The 20,369-nt window shown below is 38.7% G+C and overlaps 1 protein-coding gene across 1 annotated transcript in view; it reads left to right on the top strand.

The window, feature by feature from the left end:
• The window catches only part of Shq1 (SHQ1, H/ACA ribonucleoprotein assembly factor), a 94,826-nt gene that overhangs the window by 29,368 nt on the left and 45,089 nt on the right, over positions 1 to 20,369 (top strand). The window contains exons 8-9 of the mRNA XM_020168314.2: positions 1,973 to 2,026; positions 3,998 to 4,121. Coding sequence (XP_020023903.2) covers positions 1,973 to 2,026; positions 3,998 to 4,121 — 178 coding nt within the window. The remainder of the gene's footprint in view (positions 1 to 1,972; positions 2,027 to 3,997; positions 4,122 to 20,369) is intronic.

Raw genomic sequence — 20,369 nt, 5'->3', positions numbered from 1 at the left:
ACATCATCTTTCTTGTTGGAGCAGAGCCCATGGTGGTGCCTTACGTAGGGATGTCCAAGGTAAAGGTGCTGTGGGTGGCAGTGGAAGTTTAAGGATGTGAAAATGAGGGTAGAAAGACATCCTTGAGCTTTCATCTCTCTGAGGCCAAAGAGAGGGCGATGTCATGTGATCTTTGACGTTGGCAAAGGGGTCAACTGCCACTCTCATTGACATTCTTTCTCTAAGCCATCAATCAACGTATGCCAAGAACTGAGTTCTACAAAAAGGAAAAGATGGTTGTGGTGGTGCTCACCTATAATCCCAGCACTCACTAGTCTGAGGCAGGAGGATCAAGAGTTCAAGACTAACCTGGGCTACATACGTAACAAGTGCTAGGCCAGCCTGGGATATAGGATGAGACCCTATCTCAAACCCCTGTGCCCTCCCCACCAAAGAAAACCTCACAAAAAGGAGTCTTAGTATGTACCTGCATGTTCCTGTATGTTTCTCAGTTCACAGAATACATACTTCTAAAAGATTGTATGTAAGCCATATTTTAAAAAACCTAATCATATCTCTTTTTGCTATCTAAAAGAATCAGCCTAGCACTTGGGTGACTGAGGCAGGAGGGTTGTGAGTTTAAGGCCAGCCTGGGCTACATAGCAAGACCCTGTCTCTTAAAAAAAAACCTAAATAAGTAAATGAATAATATAAATAGATAGACAGAATCATAACATAAAACTAAATCCTTTTGTAGAATAAACTGTCTCTTAAATGATCTTTTAAAAAAATAATACGGGCTTTATTGTATATCTTAAACCATATTTAATTTCATAAATGAAGAGCCAAACTTTCTTTTTGCTTGTATATTGTATATTGATGAAGCATATATCATATATTTGAAAAGGCTGTGGGTTCCTAGCACCACAAAAATGAGTAAATTAATTTAAAAAGCTGGAAAAACAAAACTGATTCTCTAGTTAATGTGGTTCTGCGGCTGTTTTATAATTGTCTGTGCTCAGAGTTCTGACCTTAGCATATGCTTTCCTGTTTTTGAATTACATGAGTAACTTATATCATGGTAGAGGAAATACACACATGCAAAAAAGAATTGAGATTTCCTGTAATTTCAGTAATCAGAAATAATCACTTCTACCAAGTGGTGTGTCTCTTTCCAGTTACCTTCACTGTACACATGCATATATTTACGTTGGATTATAGCATATAGACACTTGTTTAACCTACTTTTATATATAATGTATATACTGTTGTTTAGTCCTCTTTTTTTTCACTGAACACATAGTATTAAGAGTTACAAGTTTGGTATGTGCCAGTTTTTTTCTTGACATGATTCTGAAAATTTCTGAGCTAATTCTTAAGGTTTGCATGTGACTCCAAAATGAATAATATTAAGTATATAAAAGGCATACTGTATCTGAAGATACTTTGTTTTCACTCACCTTTTAAAGACATATAGATGAATAAAATGTTTTCTTTGATGAAAAAGTGCTTCATTATTATTGACTCATGATAAGTGAGAGTGTTTAGTTGTACTTGATAAAATTTACAATTTTTTATTCATCTGTTTGATTGTTTGAAACCATGAAGTCTTGGAACTTTGAGAGCTTGTCTAGAATATCTTATTCTTACCTGTATTTTCTGAAAGGCCAAATTCCTCAGCAGCTTTTTAAGCACCATACAGCACTTCAACAGCAAATGACATAGTGGAGAAGGAGGGAAACCAATCAAGCATCATTTTGCTTTAATTTTTAGCTTCAAAGCCTCTGCCTATTTGCTTTTGTGTTCTGGCATTCTTATCTATAGGAAGGTTTTATTTTGTAAAATCTCTTAAGTTTCTGTAACAGTAAAACAGTTATCTTTTTTCTTGCATATGTCAGTACTACTCAGATGCTAGCATAAGTAAATGTACTGGATTTATTTTTCAAATGACTTTACTTCTAAAGGTGATAATGGTCTTTTCTCCAAAACAAAGGTGGAGTCTGCATGGAATATTAGAAAACTGAGTCCAACCCTGTCCTGGTTTGAGGTATGATTCCCAGTCCTTTGTTGAGGTTTTTATTATTTGGAAAGTTATTTTCTGTTGTCCTTAAGCATTTTGGGTAGTTTAAGTAGCTCTTAGAAGTGGAAGCTTCATTGTATAAGTGTGTTTTTCCTCTTTTTGTAAACTTATAGTGAAGCCAGGTAGGTATCTTGGAAGTTGGTGGAGGAAAATGCTCTTTGGAAGAACAATGAGGACAGGGTTTGTTGGGGGAGAGTGTGGATGGAGTTGGAGGTGTGTTGGTAAATTGGCAAATAGTGGGGCTCAGAGCTCAAAGATGGGAAGCAAACCTAGGTAGGTGGTAGTGGACCTTCAGGTAGGTTTGTGCAAGGTGTTTTACATCTATTACTTTACCTGTTCCCCTCAACAAGTTGGTGAGTGAGTATAGCTGGTTTTATAGGTAAGGAAACTTTGCTCATATAACTTAAATAACTTATCCTGGGTCCACCAACTATTTGGTTAATACTGGTGCCTCTTTAAGTATAGTATTAATTGTTTTTATACTTATTTTCTACAAAGTAGTTGTATAGGTCTCACCAAAAATATCAAAGGATGGTATCTTTAAATTTAGTAGTTGTGAACAAACTATGGTGCACCCAAACAGTAATTAAAAGTGGAAGCATTTAACAGTTGTCACGCAGTTGATAGTGATCTTGTCAGTGAAAACAACTAGTGTTTTAGGTTGTGAAATTCCATGCGTTACTTTGATACCTGAGGAGGAAGTAAGTCACTTATTCCTGAGAGAACCTTACTCCTGCAAGAGGTCCAGGGGCCAGCAGCTCAGCTGAAGCTTTTTAGATGGACAAACTCTGAGTCCCCAGCCTATGGAATGGGATCTGATCTGCAGCCAGATCTCAGCCGTTTCACATGCACATTGCTGATGGAAGATACACATGTATCCTCAGCACCAATTAATATCATAAAAGTAGTTGGTGATGAGATAATTTTGTTGTGTAGTTATTCAAATCTATATGAAAATCTACCTATTTATGATTTATTTTGAAATTTTTATTGTTTTGAGGTGATTTAGAATTATCAGACATATTAAGAACTATATTATACTTTTATAAGTACTTAGGTTTTTGCCAGAATCTTTTAAAAGTTCATAATTCTTTTTAGATATAAAATATTCTTTGTCAAATATTCAGTATATGTACTAGATCCCCTATAGCATTAAGGCTTAGCATACATAGAAATTTTCTTGCTCCCTTAGTTTTAATTTTATATTTTAAGTTTTATATATGATTTATATTTCATACTTGACTGATCAAAAAACAATTAAAAATAATTTTATAAGTTTTGAATTACTAAATGTATCCGTTTGATACCTCTCAAGAAGACTTTTTCCCTTAGACATCAGCAGTGCAGCGTTTTCTTTCTGATAAATAAAAGCAAATTACTCAAGTAACTATCATGTATTACTCAGGCCCAAACCAAAAATAAAAAACAGGAATAAGGAGAGTGGAGAGCGAACATCCTTCACTAAGGACTCCACGTCCTCGATCTGTGCACATTGAGACCCTAAATGACAAGACACAAAGCACACCGTTTAGCAGCATCCTTCATTTGCACCCGCCCTCTGTTAGTGCCTTGGGTTTTAGATTCTTATTTATAATTCTTTTTTGGCAGCACTGGGGTTTAAACTCAGGGCTCTACCGCTTAGCCACTCCACCAGCCCTGTAATTCTTAAGGCTCTTTAAAACTTTACTGCTATGCAAGTGATTTTTAAGGAGTGTTTGTGATATGTTGATATAGTATGAAATAACAAGACTGCGATAAGATATTTTATTGTAAGGTGTACAAAAAGAACCTTATTTCATGGATTTATCTTTATCTTCTACTTCATGATGATCCAAGTTTATAGGTTTTAATTGAGAATCGTTTTCTTTTTCATGGTGTGCTTTTGTTTGTGTAATGTATTTTATGGAAATGACTGCTTATTAAAATGACACTTCACAGACTTGGACTAATGTTCATGAAATTGTGGTGTCTTTTGGAAGAAGAGTTTTGTGCTACCCACTCTATCGCCATTTCAAGCTGGTGATGAAGGCCTACAGGGACACTGTAAAGGTACTGCAACTAGGTAAGACATCATACTTGAAAATTTGGCAATGAGAAAGTTGTAAACTTTTAACACGTGAAGATATAATCGTGATTTTGCTTTTTTCTATGTCTAAATAAGTAGTGAAAATAATCAAATTCAACCCTCCCAGGTATATAAGGCAGTATTCCCACATAGGTGTATAATCACACTCCTCTTTTCTTAGAGGAGTGGAGAAAGTAAATAGAGAAAGCACAAATGGTATTCCAAACCACTTTATATTATAGCAGATTACATTATTCAGTATTTCTTGGTTCCTGTAATTTTCTAGGCACTAGAAAAAACAAAGAGGGTGTAAAAACGAAGAAGATAGATAAACTCTCTGTACTGATGAAGTTTATAGCTTTGTCAGAAAAGATGATATATAAGGAAGCACAGGGATCGTTTAGGAGTGGACATGTCCCCTAGACTGCGGATATCAGGAAGGACTTTCCAACAAAAATCACAACTACTCTGATGATGTTTGACTGCGGCTCTACTCAGCCTGAGAAGACTAATACTTGCTAGCTTTAAGAATGTGGAAACTTCCAGGCTTGGAAACAAATTCCTAAGTGCCGGTAACAGCATTAGGATAAACATAGAATTTCCAAGATAATGACTTTGAAGGGACAATATCCATTGTGTGTATTAGTTCTGGCACATTTATTTAAAAGTCACTCTCACTACTTCATGGTCGTTCTTCTGTTCTCCCCTGGCAAGTCTTGTCATTCCTTTGCCCTTAGATGTTTCTGGGAACTTAGTTCTCAGACTTCTGGATAAGAAGGGAAAAGTTGTTCCTAATTCTATATCCAGGTGACTTCACTAACTGAATGGACAAAATGACCTCTCTTATGTTGTGTCCCACCTGAAGGGCTCCTAGTTTTTTCTTTGTCTTCAAGTGACCTCTAGTCTTCTTGCAGTAGGGGTAGAGGGTAGTCATGTTTGAGGGAGATTCTTTTAAAGTAGGCAATGATTATATAAATGAATTGTAGTTAAATGAAAGATGCTTTTTTAAAAAAAAAATTATTCATCTAATCAGTTTAGACTGGCTGTATTTTATTTTGTAGGATTGGTGTTACAGGATAAAAGCTACTATCATCCAGAAATCAATCTGTCTTTAACTTAAGGGTAGAAAACAGCTGGGGTTTTTTTCTTTTCTTTTTTTTTTTTTTTTTTTTGTATGTTGTTTCTTCTTGCCTTCGTCCACCCAAGATAGTTCTTGAATTGATAAAATTACCTTGAAAACAATCAATCTATTATAAATGACTGATTGTTGAGCTTGAGCTCAACAATCATAATTTTTTTTTAAGTCATGCTAGATTATCTGGGCATTATTCATAGATTTAAATAGTGATGATGTAGTTTTCCATTCTCTTTTTCCATCATGGCTGCCAGAGAGAAAACTGTAAGGCCCCCCTCCCCACCCCACTCTTGCCCCACCCCATGCATAAACATGGGTACACGCTCACACTTGCTCTCTCTCTCACATACAAACTACTGCTTGTTATTTTTATTCTGGGAAGTTAGTAGGTTCTCTGGATTTTTATTTGAAAAGTAATCAGTTCTGTGATTGCATAACCAAAAATAAATTTGATTGCCTTGACTTACACTCTAATCAGTTACTCAAGCAGTTTTAGTAGGTTAGAATTGAAATTGAGACTTAACTTTTCATCATTATCACTCTGACAAGAAATAGTCCCATCAGCTGTGTTACGATAGCAGCAGAAAACTTGAAATAACACACTGCTGCCTCTACTAAAAATGAATCTGAACTCTGTAACTATGCACACTGAGTTCTGTGGCTGACTTGGGTTGTGGTCAATGCTGAAGCAGCATACTGGGTTGTCTAGAATTCGTGCCATCAGCTATGAAGATGGCAAGCTCTGAATGAGCACTATCACCTGTATTTGTTTAAGTGGATGGCACAGGGATGCCATGATTGTCACAGAAGGGTCTCATTTGTTTGGACACGCCATAATTTAAGTGGAAGTAACTCTCGCTTGCCATTTAGTGTTTTTGAAGAATGAATTTGTGCTTACTTATAATTCAAAATGCAATCACAGCACTCACAGTTTTTATTTATTATAAAGGTCAATATAGTGCTTCCATAGTTGAAAGTAATGAATAACTTTTTTCCTCCAAAGAAATATGGATCTTAAATGGAATGAGCTTCCAAAACCCACAGAGGAATGTTCGGAATGTACACAGTATTTCATGGTAACTAAGGGACTGAGATCAGAGTTTTCAAGAGCCATGAATTTGCTTCATCTGACTGCACAGTGGCCATTAAAAGGGTCTTTTACTAGGCTTTTTTCAGTTTTGTGTATCTCCTCTTACTGGTTTATCTCTCCCTGTTGCTGTATGGTGAATCCAAACTCCCCTTTTATCCTTTATCCCTGATTCCTCAGCAACTTTCCCTGCCCCCTTCTTGTTCCATTGTTTTGGGAAGAATGAATAGAATCCTTCATGGAAACATCCTGCTATTGGTCAATAGGAAGTAAAAGTAAAAGGAATAAAAAAAGAACAACTTCAATTTCTCTTTTTTTGGGGGTGGGGTACTAAGGTTTGAACTAAGGGCCTTGTGCTTGCTGGCAGCTCTACCACTTGAGCCTCACTGCTAGCCCTTTTTGCTATCCTCCTACCTATGCTTCCTGCTACCTAGTATTACAGACATTTGACACTATAACTGGCTTGTTGGTTGAGATGGGGTTCTCATTAACTTTTCCCTGGTCTGGCCTCTAGCTGCAACTCTCTTATCTCTGCCTCCCAAGTAGCTGGGATTGCAGGCATGAGTCAGAGAACAGTTTTTCTAACAAATCTTCAGTAGTTATATTCTATTTAGCAGTAACAAGTCCCATATTTTAATACTTGACCATGCATTATACAGTTTACTGAGTGTTTATTAATATCTATCTCTTACTAATTTTTTTATTTAAAAAAATTTTTAACTTCCTAATAATTTTGTAAAGCATTCTCCACTCTATTCCTATCAGAAGGGCAGAGTATGATGGGGAGGGAGGGAAACAACAACTCATTTTTTCTTCTGGTTTCCCCTTTGAGCTCATTCTATATGCCCTGCCCCTGCCTCTGATGGAAAATTTATATATGTCTCCTATTATATATACTCTGTACATTTTTTCTTTCACTTTTAATAAAACAAGTTTTCTCAACAATTGTAGTTACAAGAAAAGCCTAGTTTCAGCACTTAAAATGTATACTTTGTACTTGATGTAAAAGGCAGACTTTCCCTTGCCCATCTCAGGCCTGTCTCCCATTGGGAGCCAGCAGTGAAGAGGAGGCCTATTGTGGGCATGGGCTCCTTCACTGGCTTAGTGGGAGAGCCTCTTCTCTACTGCAAAGGTCACCATAGTGACCTTGCACTGTTTAGAAAGTACCACTTGCCTCCATGACAGCCCCTCCATGCAGCCACCACTGACTGCTCTTTCCTGTTCCTCATGGGAGTCAGATGCCAGTGCTTGACCTTAAATTACAATTTGCAGGGCAGTAGGTTGGTTTCTCATAAGTATTTGTTATCTGTTCATCCTTTATGGACCTTCCTGGAGATGAACCAGGAGGCGTTCTGTCCTGACATGCTGTACAATAATAATAACCACAGCTGCCGTATATTAACTCTCTTGCTTGTTCTTTTGACACTCCTTCTCTCATTCTCCTTGTATTGCAGTCCCTAAAAGTAGAAATTACTAGCCTTATTTTTAGGGAGAAGACAGGCTCAAAGAACCCAAGTGGACAGCCCAGGGCAGCATGTTTACAGTGTATGGACGGCATGGCCTAGATTTGACTCCAAACCTGTCTAACTTAAAGTCCCTGCTTAATACCTATGGAAATTGTAATAACTGAAATTATATGAAGTCTAAAATTTGCCTCCTACCAGTGCAGAGTGGGTGTGAGAAAGTGACGGCTGTTGATAATTGCTGTCTGGGTAACAAGTGCATGGGTGTCGTGAGACTGTCCTCTCTATTTTCAAGGTTGTGATTTTCCTTTTTTTTTTTTTTTTGTCCATGTCTCTACTGTCTGTAGCATTTGGTTTCTTTTTTTTTTAAATTATTTTATTATTCATATGTGCATACAAGGCTTGGGTCATTTTCCTTTATAACAATTTTTTTCTGGGCAATACTGCCATGCTTCAGATTTAAATTTACCCACTATTTTTTGGAAAACATTTTTATTTGGACAGTTGTATAAATTTTTTTGGATAATAAAAATACATACAAAATTAGGGGTTGGGGAGGTCGTACTGAAGTTGTAGCTCAGTGGTAGAATACTTGCCTAATAAGTGTGAGGTCCTGGGTTCTTTCCCTAACAACACAGAGAAGAGAAAAGAAAATTAGTTTTTTGTTTGTTCTGTTTTGCTTTTGAGGCTAATAAAAACCTACCTTTCTATAAACACTGACAAAGTCTGATGAATAGTAGGTAGATATCAGACTGCAACCCAAGAACAGCCTTCAGGGTCTAGTTATTGTCACCAATTACAAGCCAGTTTTGCTTCAGATAATCAACAGCCCTTACTTAGTTCAGTCATTAACGTAGCTCAATAATAACTAACTTTTCAGAAATTACTGCTTTGTTAACCACTTCCATAGATACAATAACATAATCAATGTGAGAGAAAAGAAGAACCAGGGCCCCAAGTACAGGGCTGTGCACTGACATGGCAACACATAAATTCTGATGAAACCTGAAAGGTGAATTTCCTTTTAATAGTTCAGTTCTTTTTATTTCAATTGGTATAGCAAAGACTTAAAGTTAAAATGTAGAGGAAGTATCTCCAAACTAGAATACCACCAGATGAACTCACTAAGATTTTCCAGTACTCACACTTCTCTGTATTTGATTTTCTGAGTTTCCAGTTTTGGATATACATTGTTTTGACAATCCTGGGGTTTGAATTCATGGCCTCATGCTTACTAGGCAGGTGGTTTACCATTTGTGCCTGTTGTATAAATTTGTGCCATGCCCAAACCCTTTTTGACTTTAGTTATTTATCATATAGTGTGTCAGATCCAGGTCTTCCTACCTATGGCCTCTTGAGTAGCTGGGATCACAGGTGCACACTACAGTGCCTGATTAATGACTGAAATGGGTTCCCACTAACTTTTTGCCTGGGTTGGCGTCAATCCATGATCCTCCTGATCTCTGCCTCCTGAGTAGGTGGGATTAAAGTTGCAAGCCACCACACCTGGCCAATTTTGGACAATTTAAAGAATTGTTAGGCCTTTTAATTTTTAGTATTTAAATACATTCCATAAAACTATTCCAAGATTTATTGAACAGGTTTTTGTTGAGCACCTACTATGTTGGAGTGCTGAGCTCGGTTCTGGAAATATGATAGCTCTAATGGGGGAGTGGAGCATAAAATTACACGCTGGCAAGATTTTTTCAGTGATTTTTTTTTTTTTTTTCCCCAGTTCTGGGAAGCAGACTCAGGACTTTGTGCATGCTAGGGAAGCACTCTACTACCAAGCTACATCCCCAGCCCACTATCAGAGTTTTGTTTTGGTTTGGTTTTTTGCATTTGTAATGAGAAGCTCAGAAGAGAAATAAGGAGGGTGAACAAATAAAGCCAGGAAATGATTTAAATATAAGTCATTGTAAACATAGAGCCTCCTATAGAAAGAGGCCTCTGCCTTATTTGACTTCCAATTCTTAGCTTCTACCATTTTTCCAACCACACTCAAGTACATGTAATAAGCTGATGAGTTCATCTATTAATTGATTTATTCAACAGATATTCTGACTGAATACCTACTCAAAGGCTATTCTGTGCAAGGCACCCAGTAGCAATGAAAAAACAATACAAAGGAATTAGTGGAGTATTCTGTATTTGAGGAGCCTTGTATACTACAAGGAAATTAAGGTGGCTTTCAGTAACTCCAGACACACAGTAGACAGTGCTAAGTATCTTACAAGAAATGTGGAGTAAGTGGCTCATAAAAGGGAAGCTTTGTGGAAGGCAAGAAATTTGAATCGGGACTTGAAGGATGAGCAGAGTTTGGACATAGAAGATGGAGGGCAGTGTTCTAATCATGAGAGAACAGGGTGAGGAAGCTCATGGAGTAGTGTAACTTCCTAATGGAAATTTGTTTGTTAGAACCAGGTGCCATCTGATTCTGAGGTTGGGCCTTCAGCCTGTAAGACTGTTTGACAGTCTGGTGTTATGAAGTTAATGACTCATTAGAATTTACGCTTCTCCTTCTTCAGTATTATCACTGAATTCTCTCCCCTTACCAGGAGATGGTAAGCTTTGTTTTCGTCCTCCCAGGTTGGTCTCAAACTTATCTTCTCCTACTGAATTCCCCATAGCAATTATTTTTCTAAGAATGAAACAATCATAGTGCTTTCAGTACATTTGAAAAGCACAGAATTCAAGTTAAATGTTTTGTAGCATTTGTACCTGGTTTGGGTGACCATTTACATGTGAACTGCTTCTCGAAAGGAGAGTGCTTCCAAGGACAGCAGAGGTCACTCCCAGAGAACAGAGAGCTGAATGGTGGAAAACCTGGGTAGGACTTGGACTGAGCCAGCCTGGGCCTCACTCTCTGGCTTCTCCTTCCTCGAGGCAAAGCAGATTATTTTACTCTTGGCTCTTCCTTAGTGTGCAAACCTGTATTCTGAATCTTTTTAATTATTCCCATTGATACATATATTGTCTATCTTCAGACAGTTTGTGAGTTTATACATATACCCCCACAGATATGTGAGCATGAACATCAAAGGGAAGAAAACCAAATTCCAGTTATGGCCACAGAATCCTTTTCCCGGTAACATTCCTGTTAATCACTAGATATCAGTAACCACTAAAAATGTTTAGATTATTCTCATGGTAGTTTTTATAAAACTAAAATGTTCTCTAAAAATACATGATAGGGGGCAGCATTCCCTATATGGTTTACAAATAATAAATGGCCTTTTAGTTGCCACAAAGGATTGATAGCTTATGGTTATTCTGCTACCAAAAAAAATTACATTATTTTTTAATGTTCTTTCTCTTTGAAAGTTTGAGTTGTGTAGTTATGCATGTGTAGTTGTGGCTCAGAATCAGCTGATCTCTCAGATAATTGAAATGCAACTCAAGTCTGCCTTAGTGCTTCCTGCAGTATTACTCAAGATAGGCTCTGCTCACTGCCACGGCTGTGCTCAGTCACTAATACTGTCTCTAGCCGCCTTTGTCATCCCGTGCCAAATTGAGTAGCCACACAAGAGATTATGTGGCCTACAAAGCTGAAGTATTTACTTTCTAGCTCTGTACAGACTAAATTGACCACCCCTGCTTCAGGGGCGTACAGGATTGAAGTGGAGTCCTTTCGTGTGAGCTGAGGCCAGCAGTGGCTAGTGCTACCGGATCAGTTCAGTTGTTTCCTTTTCTCTCCTCACAGAATGTGGTGCAGCTGCTCTAGCTAGAGCTGACTTAGCTTGCCCCACACGCTAGGAGAAGCAAACTGAGCCACCAAGTTGGCCAACGGATGAGGAGAAAGAGGAGAGCAGCGTATATGAAAATGGGAGAAGGAGGCCCAGGTGAACTGGAGAGACCTTGGCTCATCTGTAGGCTTGCGGTCACTGTGCAAATGTGTAGTATTGCCAGTCTTGGGAACTTTTACAAAGAAGTAGAAAGTAGTGGTCTTTAAATAATTAAGAGTTCACATAGGAATCATGAAGTCAAAGACTGTGAATAGTGCTTTCACAACCGTAGCATGTCTGAGAGCCCAGGTCAGCATGGGTGGACCCCAGTTTTCGGTCCCTAAATGTCTGCTGTCTTTCTCTGCCCTCTTGGATCTACCAGGTCCTAGCTGTATGGGGAGTGGGCTGCACCAGCATTGCTCCCCATAGCCCAGCTTGAGCCTGTTTCCACCCTGTGCAGAATTGGTTCTGGCAACAGAGGTGAGAGATTACCTCATTCTCTAAGGGAGCTAACACTCAAAAGCTTAAAACAGCAAAGGGAGAGTCATGGTACCCCAGTTCCTCCAGTACCACACCTCCCTCTGTCCCACAAGGTGCTGGGGGATGGGGAAGGGCAGAGAAGGGTGACCAAGAAGGAAGCAGAAGGTACAGGCCTAGTGACTGAGGTGCAGTGGTAGTTACTACATAAAGAATGTGTGGGGCCAGGTGTGTTGACAGACACCTGTCATCAGGACAGGAAGATCAAAGCCTGAAGCCGACCCTGGCAAAAATGTGAGCCCCTATCTGAAAAATAACTAAAGCAAAAAGGGCTGGAGGTGTGACTCAAGTGGTAGAGTGCCTGCCTAGCAAGCACAAGGTCCTGAGTTTCAACCCCAGTACTGCAAGAAAAGGTTTTTTGGGGGGAGGGGGTAGGACAGGGTGGGTAGCATTTATAAAATAAAATATGGAGGGAGGGAGAGAATTTCCTGAGAAAGTAAAGGGTAAAAAAAAAAAAAAAAGCCAAGATAGGAAAACAAAAGTTTCATGTCAGAGGCATGACCAGTCCTCTCATTTATCTGGAGGCCTGGGGTATGAGGGGAATGGTTGGAAAAGTGGGGCCATATGTTGGCTGGACCTTACTAAAGACGTGATCTTACTCAGGAAGGAACCAGCAGAGTCTGGTATTGGAGTCTGTGACATGCTCATGCAACCCAGTTGCACTGGTGGAAGACTTAATGATAGTGTTATCAACGGGGTGAAGATAAGTGTCACAGAAAAGAGTGCACACTCTTGTTCTTGCCTGGGCACAGGCAGTGTGGTCTAGAAAGATCACCAGCAGTGTCCCCGAGGAGGAAGGAACAGGTGGCCAGAAGCTTCACTTGTGGTAGAGTAGGGGCAAGGAAAGGGAGTCCCAGGACTCTTCATCCTTTGTGGCCTGTTAACTTCCTTCTCTTGCATGGGTAAAGTACTTAATGAAGCTCGTTGTCTCCTTTAATTCCTGTAGCACTTTCTAAGAATTCTTCTTTCATTTTGCCCCTGTGGGAACTTCAGACTATGTCCCAGATAGCTAAGAAATGACTCCAGCAGCAAACAGACTGGGCTGTGCAACCGGTCCATAGTGAAACAGTTCTGATTGTTTTACTTTGTGGAGAAATTAGCTAAGAACTGCATAAGATGATTTATGCATAGCTTTTTAATGATCTTTCATTGACCATTTAGAAATGGGAACCAGAATCTAAGATCTTAATTTCCTAAATCAAAATCTTCATGAAGCCTTTCACTATGAATTAAACTTGCATACAGCTATAGATACCTAATCATTTTTTCTAAATTATATTTACTATCCGTGGATTAAAATGTGAAGAAGCAGATGTCAGTCCCATCAGCATGCAGATCATTCAACAGTAAGCAGACATTCTCACTGGGACACAGAGAGGCTTCCAGACGAGCTTGGTTTCTCTCCTTTTACCTTGACATGGTATTTCACATCACCAAAAGACACTTGTGAGTGGTGGGGCTGGGCTTATTTTTCCTTTTAGGAGCCGAAGTGTCCAGCTGTTTATCTTCCTATGTACTCACTGTACTTGTTCTTTCTGATTTATGCACAGTTCTAATTTTCCTAATTTGAAACTTAACCAATTCTAAAGAATTAGAACTTTTAATGTTAGAAGTATATACTGGAAAATTAAAGCATAATAGTTTTAATTAAGTAAGTATAGCAGCAGAAATTTTAATTGGGTCTTGAGGTGTGTTTATCTTCTTAGGATGGACTTGTTGAATCAAAATTTTACTGACAAATTTATGAAGTTTTCATACATACTTTTTTTTTTAAATCCACTTTTAGACTGCAGCTGTTTCAAGAGCTTTTTTCTACATGTCTTCAGCTTCTTAACCTTTCTACTTTTTTACTTACTATATAACTGGGAATTTAAAAAATGTTCCACCTTGAACTTGGATGTCTCACTTTTAACTGTCTAAAGATGCTGAGATTAGTTATGCTACCATTAGTTAATTTTGATGACATCTGGTATGTCTTCCTCCCTTCCTCCCTCCCTTCCTCCTCCCTCTCTCCTTCCTTTCCTTTTTGGCAGTATTGCTAAGGTGCTCTACCATTTAAGCCATGCCTGGCCTGGACCATGGTCCTTCTATTTGTGTTTCTCTGAACAGTTAAGATGATAGGCGTGCGCCATTGCTTCTGGCCACTTGTTGAGATGGGGGGCTCATAAACATTTTTTGTCCAAGTTGGCCTTGATACAGCCTCCTAAGTAGCTAGGATTATAGACTTGAGCCACCACACTGGCCTTACTATATAGTTCTAAACAGAAATGATCACCTCTTTGACAGATGACCTAAGGAGGACAGAGTTAATGTCAATGCCATCCTTCCAGACCAACAAACCTTATCAGGATCATTAGAGCAGAAAAGGCAAAAAGCAGCCTCGGGTTAAACTGATTATTTGAATTTGTGATGGTGCAGTGATACAAGAAAGTTTGTATAGCTACATTCTTTTCTTTCAGGGAATAGACATAAGGGAAGATGTAAACAAGTTGTATGCTCCACGATGCAGTAACTTAAAACAAATGCACAGGCCACAAGAGTATTAGAACTAGCACATGTTGACTAAGCAGTTTTACTAGGTGTGTTTATAGTTAGGCTCTTTGTGCTCCAGACTGTAGATTAACAACTAGCCCCTGTATTGTACAGGGTTATATGGTTTTCTGGACATTGTTCTTGACCAAGGAAGAAAGCTGAGAAGTCCTGTCAAAGAGTTCACTCCACAAGGTTATAAATACTGATACCAAGTTTATTGCTTAGTGCCTGAGAATCAGACGTACTTATTTCCAGTCTCTAACTGTTACTTCCTAGCTGTGATCTGGGCCAATTCCTTATATCCTTGAGCCCCACTTTCTTCATTATGAAACAGGAGGGAGGAATCTGTTAGGATTAATGATGTAATGTCTATAAAGTGCCTGGTGGGGAGCAAGTGGCTAGCTCCTACCTACTATGATAGAGAGGAGTGTCAGCCTGGAGGTGCTGTTCCCAGAAATAGTACTTGATCTGAGACTTGGATGGTGAATTAGGCATTGGATGGAAGGTTGTGCTTTCTGAGCAAGAGGAACATCTACGAAGCTTACATTTGCTTCATGTTAATTTTGTTTGTAAATATATGAATACTAGATGCAATTTAAGAATGCTTTTTAAATTGGCATAAGACTATAAATTTGTATGTTGTTTTGGCACATGACTTAAAATAGTAACTAATTGCTTTAAGTATATGCTTCTTACTGCAACTCAGAAATGCAAGAGGTTAAATGGCACCTGAGGAATTTGAGGATAAAAACATTACACAGACCAAGGAGCTTTCTCACTGCTGAATTTAGTGTATGTGCTGGTGTTGTTGGGGACTTTAGTCTGTGTCCTACAGAGCCTGATATTAAAGCAAATTACCCTACCTTGATTATCTTAATTTTGATTGATTTGGCTGTTTTTCTGTCTTACCCTTTTTATGGTCAAATGACCTATGAAAATTAATGTTAAAATAATTACTAAGATGTCTTTGTTGATAATAACGGTCTCATTATACTCTGAGAAATTTAGCCAGGTATCTACCAAATTATATAGTTTTAAGATGGTTATAATAGTGGCTTTGGGGGGGTACTGGGGATTGAACTCAGGGCCCTCTGCTATTTGAGTCATGTCCCCAGCCTTTTTGTTTTTATATTTTTGTTTTTTAAGATAGGGCCTTGCTAAGCTTGCATGGGCTGGCCTCGAACTCTGAATCCTACTGCCTCTGCCTCCCAAGAAGCTGGGATTACAGGTTTTTATTTTATTTTTACTTTGTGTTTTTGGTGGTGCTGGGGTTGAGGTACAGGGTCTTATGCTTGCTACGCAAGTGTACTACCACTTAAGCCATGCTCCCATCCCTATTTTGCCCTACTTGTTTTTCAGGAGGATCTTACATTTTTGCTTGGGTTGGGCCTGGATCATGATCTTCCTTCCTATAGATTCCCATGTAGCTAGAATGACAGGTGTGTTGGCTTGTTGCTTGAGATGGGGTTGAAATGACTTTATTAGTAAAGATGAAGCAATACTTTCCTTCAGATCTTTAAAATAACTACCTCTTTTTCCTTTGCTTTTCTCGGCTTCTTGTCTTGTGTAGCAAAACTGCAGGCCTAGTTACCCAGGAAACTACAGGTATCTAGTTGCTGTGATTTACTACCAATTAAAAAGAAACCCAGCTTTTATGTTATAGAACTAGCAACTTATATTATTTTTCCTATGCTGACTTTTAGTCAGCAACATCTACCCTGATCATCTTCTAGGGGTGGGAGCCATTTCCTTGGTGCTTCCAGCTATGAGCTTGTCTGTCAGTGAGAGATTATTGCCGACCTGATCTAACAGGAGGGTTTCCGATGGCCAAAGGATTGTAACTTAGAGAGCTCAGTCTTGTCTTTGTTGGGCGATTTATTAACTTGAGCTGCCACATCAGTCCAGGCAAGGAAACACATTGTTCTTAGTTTATCTTCCCTTTAAAGGAAAGCCAGAGAATTTGGGTCATCCTGCTTCTTAGGGTCATCCATATTGTTTTTAAGTTGTCATTGTGTTCCTCTGTGGTGTTGTTAGACAGCCATTTCCCTGAAGTGAAATACTCATGGACCTTGTCATTTACAGCACCAGTACCTGAGTATACAAAGTGGCTTCATGAGTGAATAATAGACCTTGGTCTGAGACCCATTCTTGCATGTCTTGTCCACTCTTGTCAGTCCTGGAGAATCCCTCACTCTGATGATTTCACATCCTGGCGGTAGCCCTTCGTGCCTTTCTACAGTGGAAACAGTACTGTGGTTACTGTGTGAGGTAACTTCTTTGCTACTATGAACCAGGCAGTGAACTGCCTGAAAATGGTCTCTTTCCTGTGGTGCCTTTGAGCAGAGATAATTGTCTTGAATTTAGGCCTGAGCAGTTTTTTATGCCATACAATGTGTGACAAGCCCATTGCTGGTAAAGCCCCACCAGAGACGGGACTTTAAGTTGCTGTGGGCTTCTGGTCACTGGCCATGTGATAGCACAGAAAAGGGCTTGTGTTTTTGTTTTTTTTTTTGCTGGGTGTGGGATTGATAGAGCAGTCTACAGGAGATGTAAAAATAACCAGATAGCCCCTGCTTGTGAGTACCCTGACAGTGTATGTTTCCTTCTGGGAGACAGGGCTAGAGCAGAAGAGGTGAGTGTGACATCAGGTGACAATACAGAGGGAGGGTGATTTTAATCTTCTAGAAGATAATAGCCTGCTTATTGTCAATCATAATTGTAACATAGAATTCTCAGAAAATAGTTTTACTAAGGCTTACAATTAAAGCAGCTTTTGAAGAAAACATGTAACTTTCCCTTGCCAAACTGCCTTGCATGTGATTTTTAAGGACTACTTCATCTAAATATTCCTTAACTTAAAATATATAACTTTAAATGTAAACTAAAACTTGTAACATATTCATTTCAGTTTTTCGGGGGTTAGCTTTGTAGTTGGAGTATGTTTAACTTTTTGCCAAATAATGTTTCTTGACTTTTGTAAGTCAATTTGGACAATTTTGAAAATGGAGGGAAGTGTAAAGAATAAACAAGTACAGTCCCCTGTGTAAAACAGTGCTGGGCAGACGCTGGGCTCTGAGGCAGATGGCTGTCAATATCATTCAGGTATGTACATGGTTAGGATTTTTCATGTGTGTTTTTCTTTTTTAAAAGTCAGAATCAACATGCAAGTATAATGTAATTTATTCTCTTTAAAGAAATGGTTTAGTTTTTGACATTTCTTATTTTTTGTTATTTGATACTTCTTTTCACTTACTCTTTTATTATTGTTCTTTTATGGGAACTGGAAGATCTGAATTTGCCTGAGGCTCTTAGAAAGAGGGCAGCCTCAATTTTGACCTCTGTTAAATGAGGCTCTGTAATTTCATTAAGTAACGGCCTTGTGGCTCCTCTCAATATATGACCTCAACTTCTTACTCTTCATAAAGCTGTCTGGAGCAGGGATTTTTATCCCTCTTGCCCACCTTCTTCGTTTGCACCTTCTCACTCAGCCTGTCTGATGACCTTAGTCCTTTCCTCCTGGTTAGTCTAATGTCTACAGACTTGACTTTGTACTCTCCCTGTTTCTCTTCATGAACTTTCAGCTCCATCCAAATGGCTTTCTTCAAATCCTACATCTGTTAACCTGCTGATAATAGTGAGATATGAGGTCTTGAGAAGCAGTATTCTCGGGCTGTCACCCCATTAGAGAAGCATATTCATGTTACAAGCAAATAGTTTTTCTGGTGGTGACTTATAATTGACTTTTAAAACTTTAAGTCAGTCAATTATCATCAAACTCAACTAACTCCTTCCCACTGCACTCTTCCTCTCCCTCCCCCAAGAAGACTGAGAAAGCAAGAGAAATCAATTGGCATATGCTTGTTGAGACAACCATCTTCCCTGTGGCAATTAAAAACTGTACAAAAAATTCTTACAGGTTACCTCTCCCTTGGTTTTTTGGTTAACATAGATAATGCAGTTAAGTTGGTTTTATCACGTGTGAATTCTGTTTTTATTTCCTCCTACTTTCATGAAACTCTTGACTTTTAACTTTACCTACTTTGTAATTAAAATAGGCCTGGAGAGGGTCCCCCACCCCTGCACTAATTATTTTACATAATTTACATAATTTACCTGACCTTGACCTGATCCAATGAACTTGACCTCTTGTAGTTTTGGGCTTGCTAAGTGTTATTTATTTCTGTTAATAACCGATCTAGAAGTGGAGCTTTTGTTGGTATTCTTCACATCTCATATGAGGAATTCATATAATTAACATTTTTTAAAAGGCATGACCTGTTTTCAGGGACTTACTACCCACTTAGAATGTTGTGATATAGACTGACAGCCAGGTGCATAGAGGTTGTGTGGCATATTGGGTGATCCCTAAGCCAGAGGGGTTGGAATTTAGGCTCTAGTTCCTCCACACAGTGGCACTGTGAGTGTCTGGTCATCTTGAAGCCTTGAGTTCTGCTTCTGTGAGGTGAGCAAGGAAGGTTTGGGGAGGATGGCTGAGTTTCCTTTTCATTTCTCCCTAATGCAATGCTCAGTTTAGTAAAGGATCCTGAGGTATGTGAAGTGAGCCCAGGACTTCCTGAAGGAGTCAAAACTAGATCTTAACAGCAGGCCAGGTTGAGCACAAAAGGAAAGAGGAGCCAGCTGAGCAAAGGCCTGCAAACAAGTCCATAGGGAGCTTTGAAGGCTCAGTGAAAGCAACACATTGTACAATGTGCATCTGAAGGGAGAGTCTGGAATCCCAAAGATAGAGAAGAAGACATTTAAAATCAGTATGAGATGATAGGAGTATGAGTGAAGATAGGTGCCCACACTGTAGTAGATAAAGGGCAGATACAAGGGGCATTTCCAAGGAAAAATCACCAGGATTTGGTGGAAGGTTGTGGGCCGAAAGAAGTTACAAGGGTTTAAGCTGAGTGATTGCTGTGTCATTGTTCATTCTTAAAATGCAAAAATAGAATAGCTGCTCCTGCAAGGGTCTCTTCTAGGTACTGGGATTAACCACTAAACAAATAAAAGTTCCTGCTCTTTAGAACTTACTTTCCAGTGTTAATTATATTAAAATTTTAGTGGCAACAATTTGGGGATTTTGAGATGCTATCATCTAACTTGAGATTGTTTTCTTGTCTCAAGATCAAATGTGAAGGTGGAGGATCACAGTCTGAGACCCATCCAGAAACTCAAGGTCATATCTGAAAAAATGCTAAAAGCCAAAAGGACTTGGGGGCATCCATAAAGGCCCTGAGTTTAAACCGAAGTACTGCAAACAAAGGAAATTAAATAAATAATCAATAAATTAATATCAAATGGGAGATATGAAGGAAAAGACACGTAGTATATCCATAAAGTCAATACACAGTATTTTCGTATTTCAGAGCTGTAAAGATACGAATGGAACTGTTAAGCTGAAAATGCTGTATTTTGCAGGATGACTCTAGTTTTAGTAATTTGCTTCATAATAAATTTCAGGAAACATCATGGCATTTTGGAACACCTAGGGATCTGTTGTTGACTTGTGAAAGGTTTCTTTTGTAGGCTCTGGTTGAATTAAAATTAGGTTTATTTTAACAACTAGGAGGAAGTAATTAGGTTGAACAGTACTTAATGACTTTTTTTCTAGTGACTTTTGTCAGCTTAGATTTGAAGTAGTACTATGATATCTTAGTTTTTAATCTGACTTTTCTTCAGTTTTTTAACATGAAAAAAAATCGTTAGAACTAGATAATTCTTTTGCAGTACTGGGGTTTGAACTCGGCTTCACACTTGCTAGGC

Source organism: Castor canadensis, chromosome 10, assembly GCF_047511655.1.
Source record: "Castor canadensis chromosome 10, mCasCan1.hap1v2, whole genome shotgun sequence".
NCBI lineage: Eukaryota > Metazoa > Chordata > Mammalia > Rodentia > Castoridae > Castor > Castor canadensis.
Note: the sequence above shows the minus strand (reverse complement) of the source record. Positions and strands in the feature narration are given on the sequence as shown.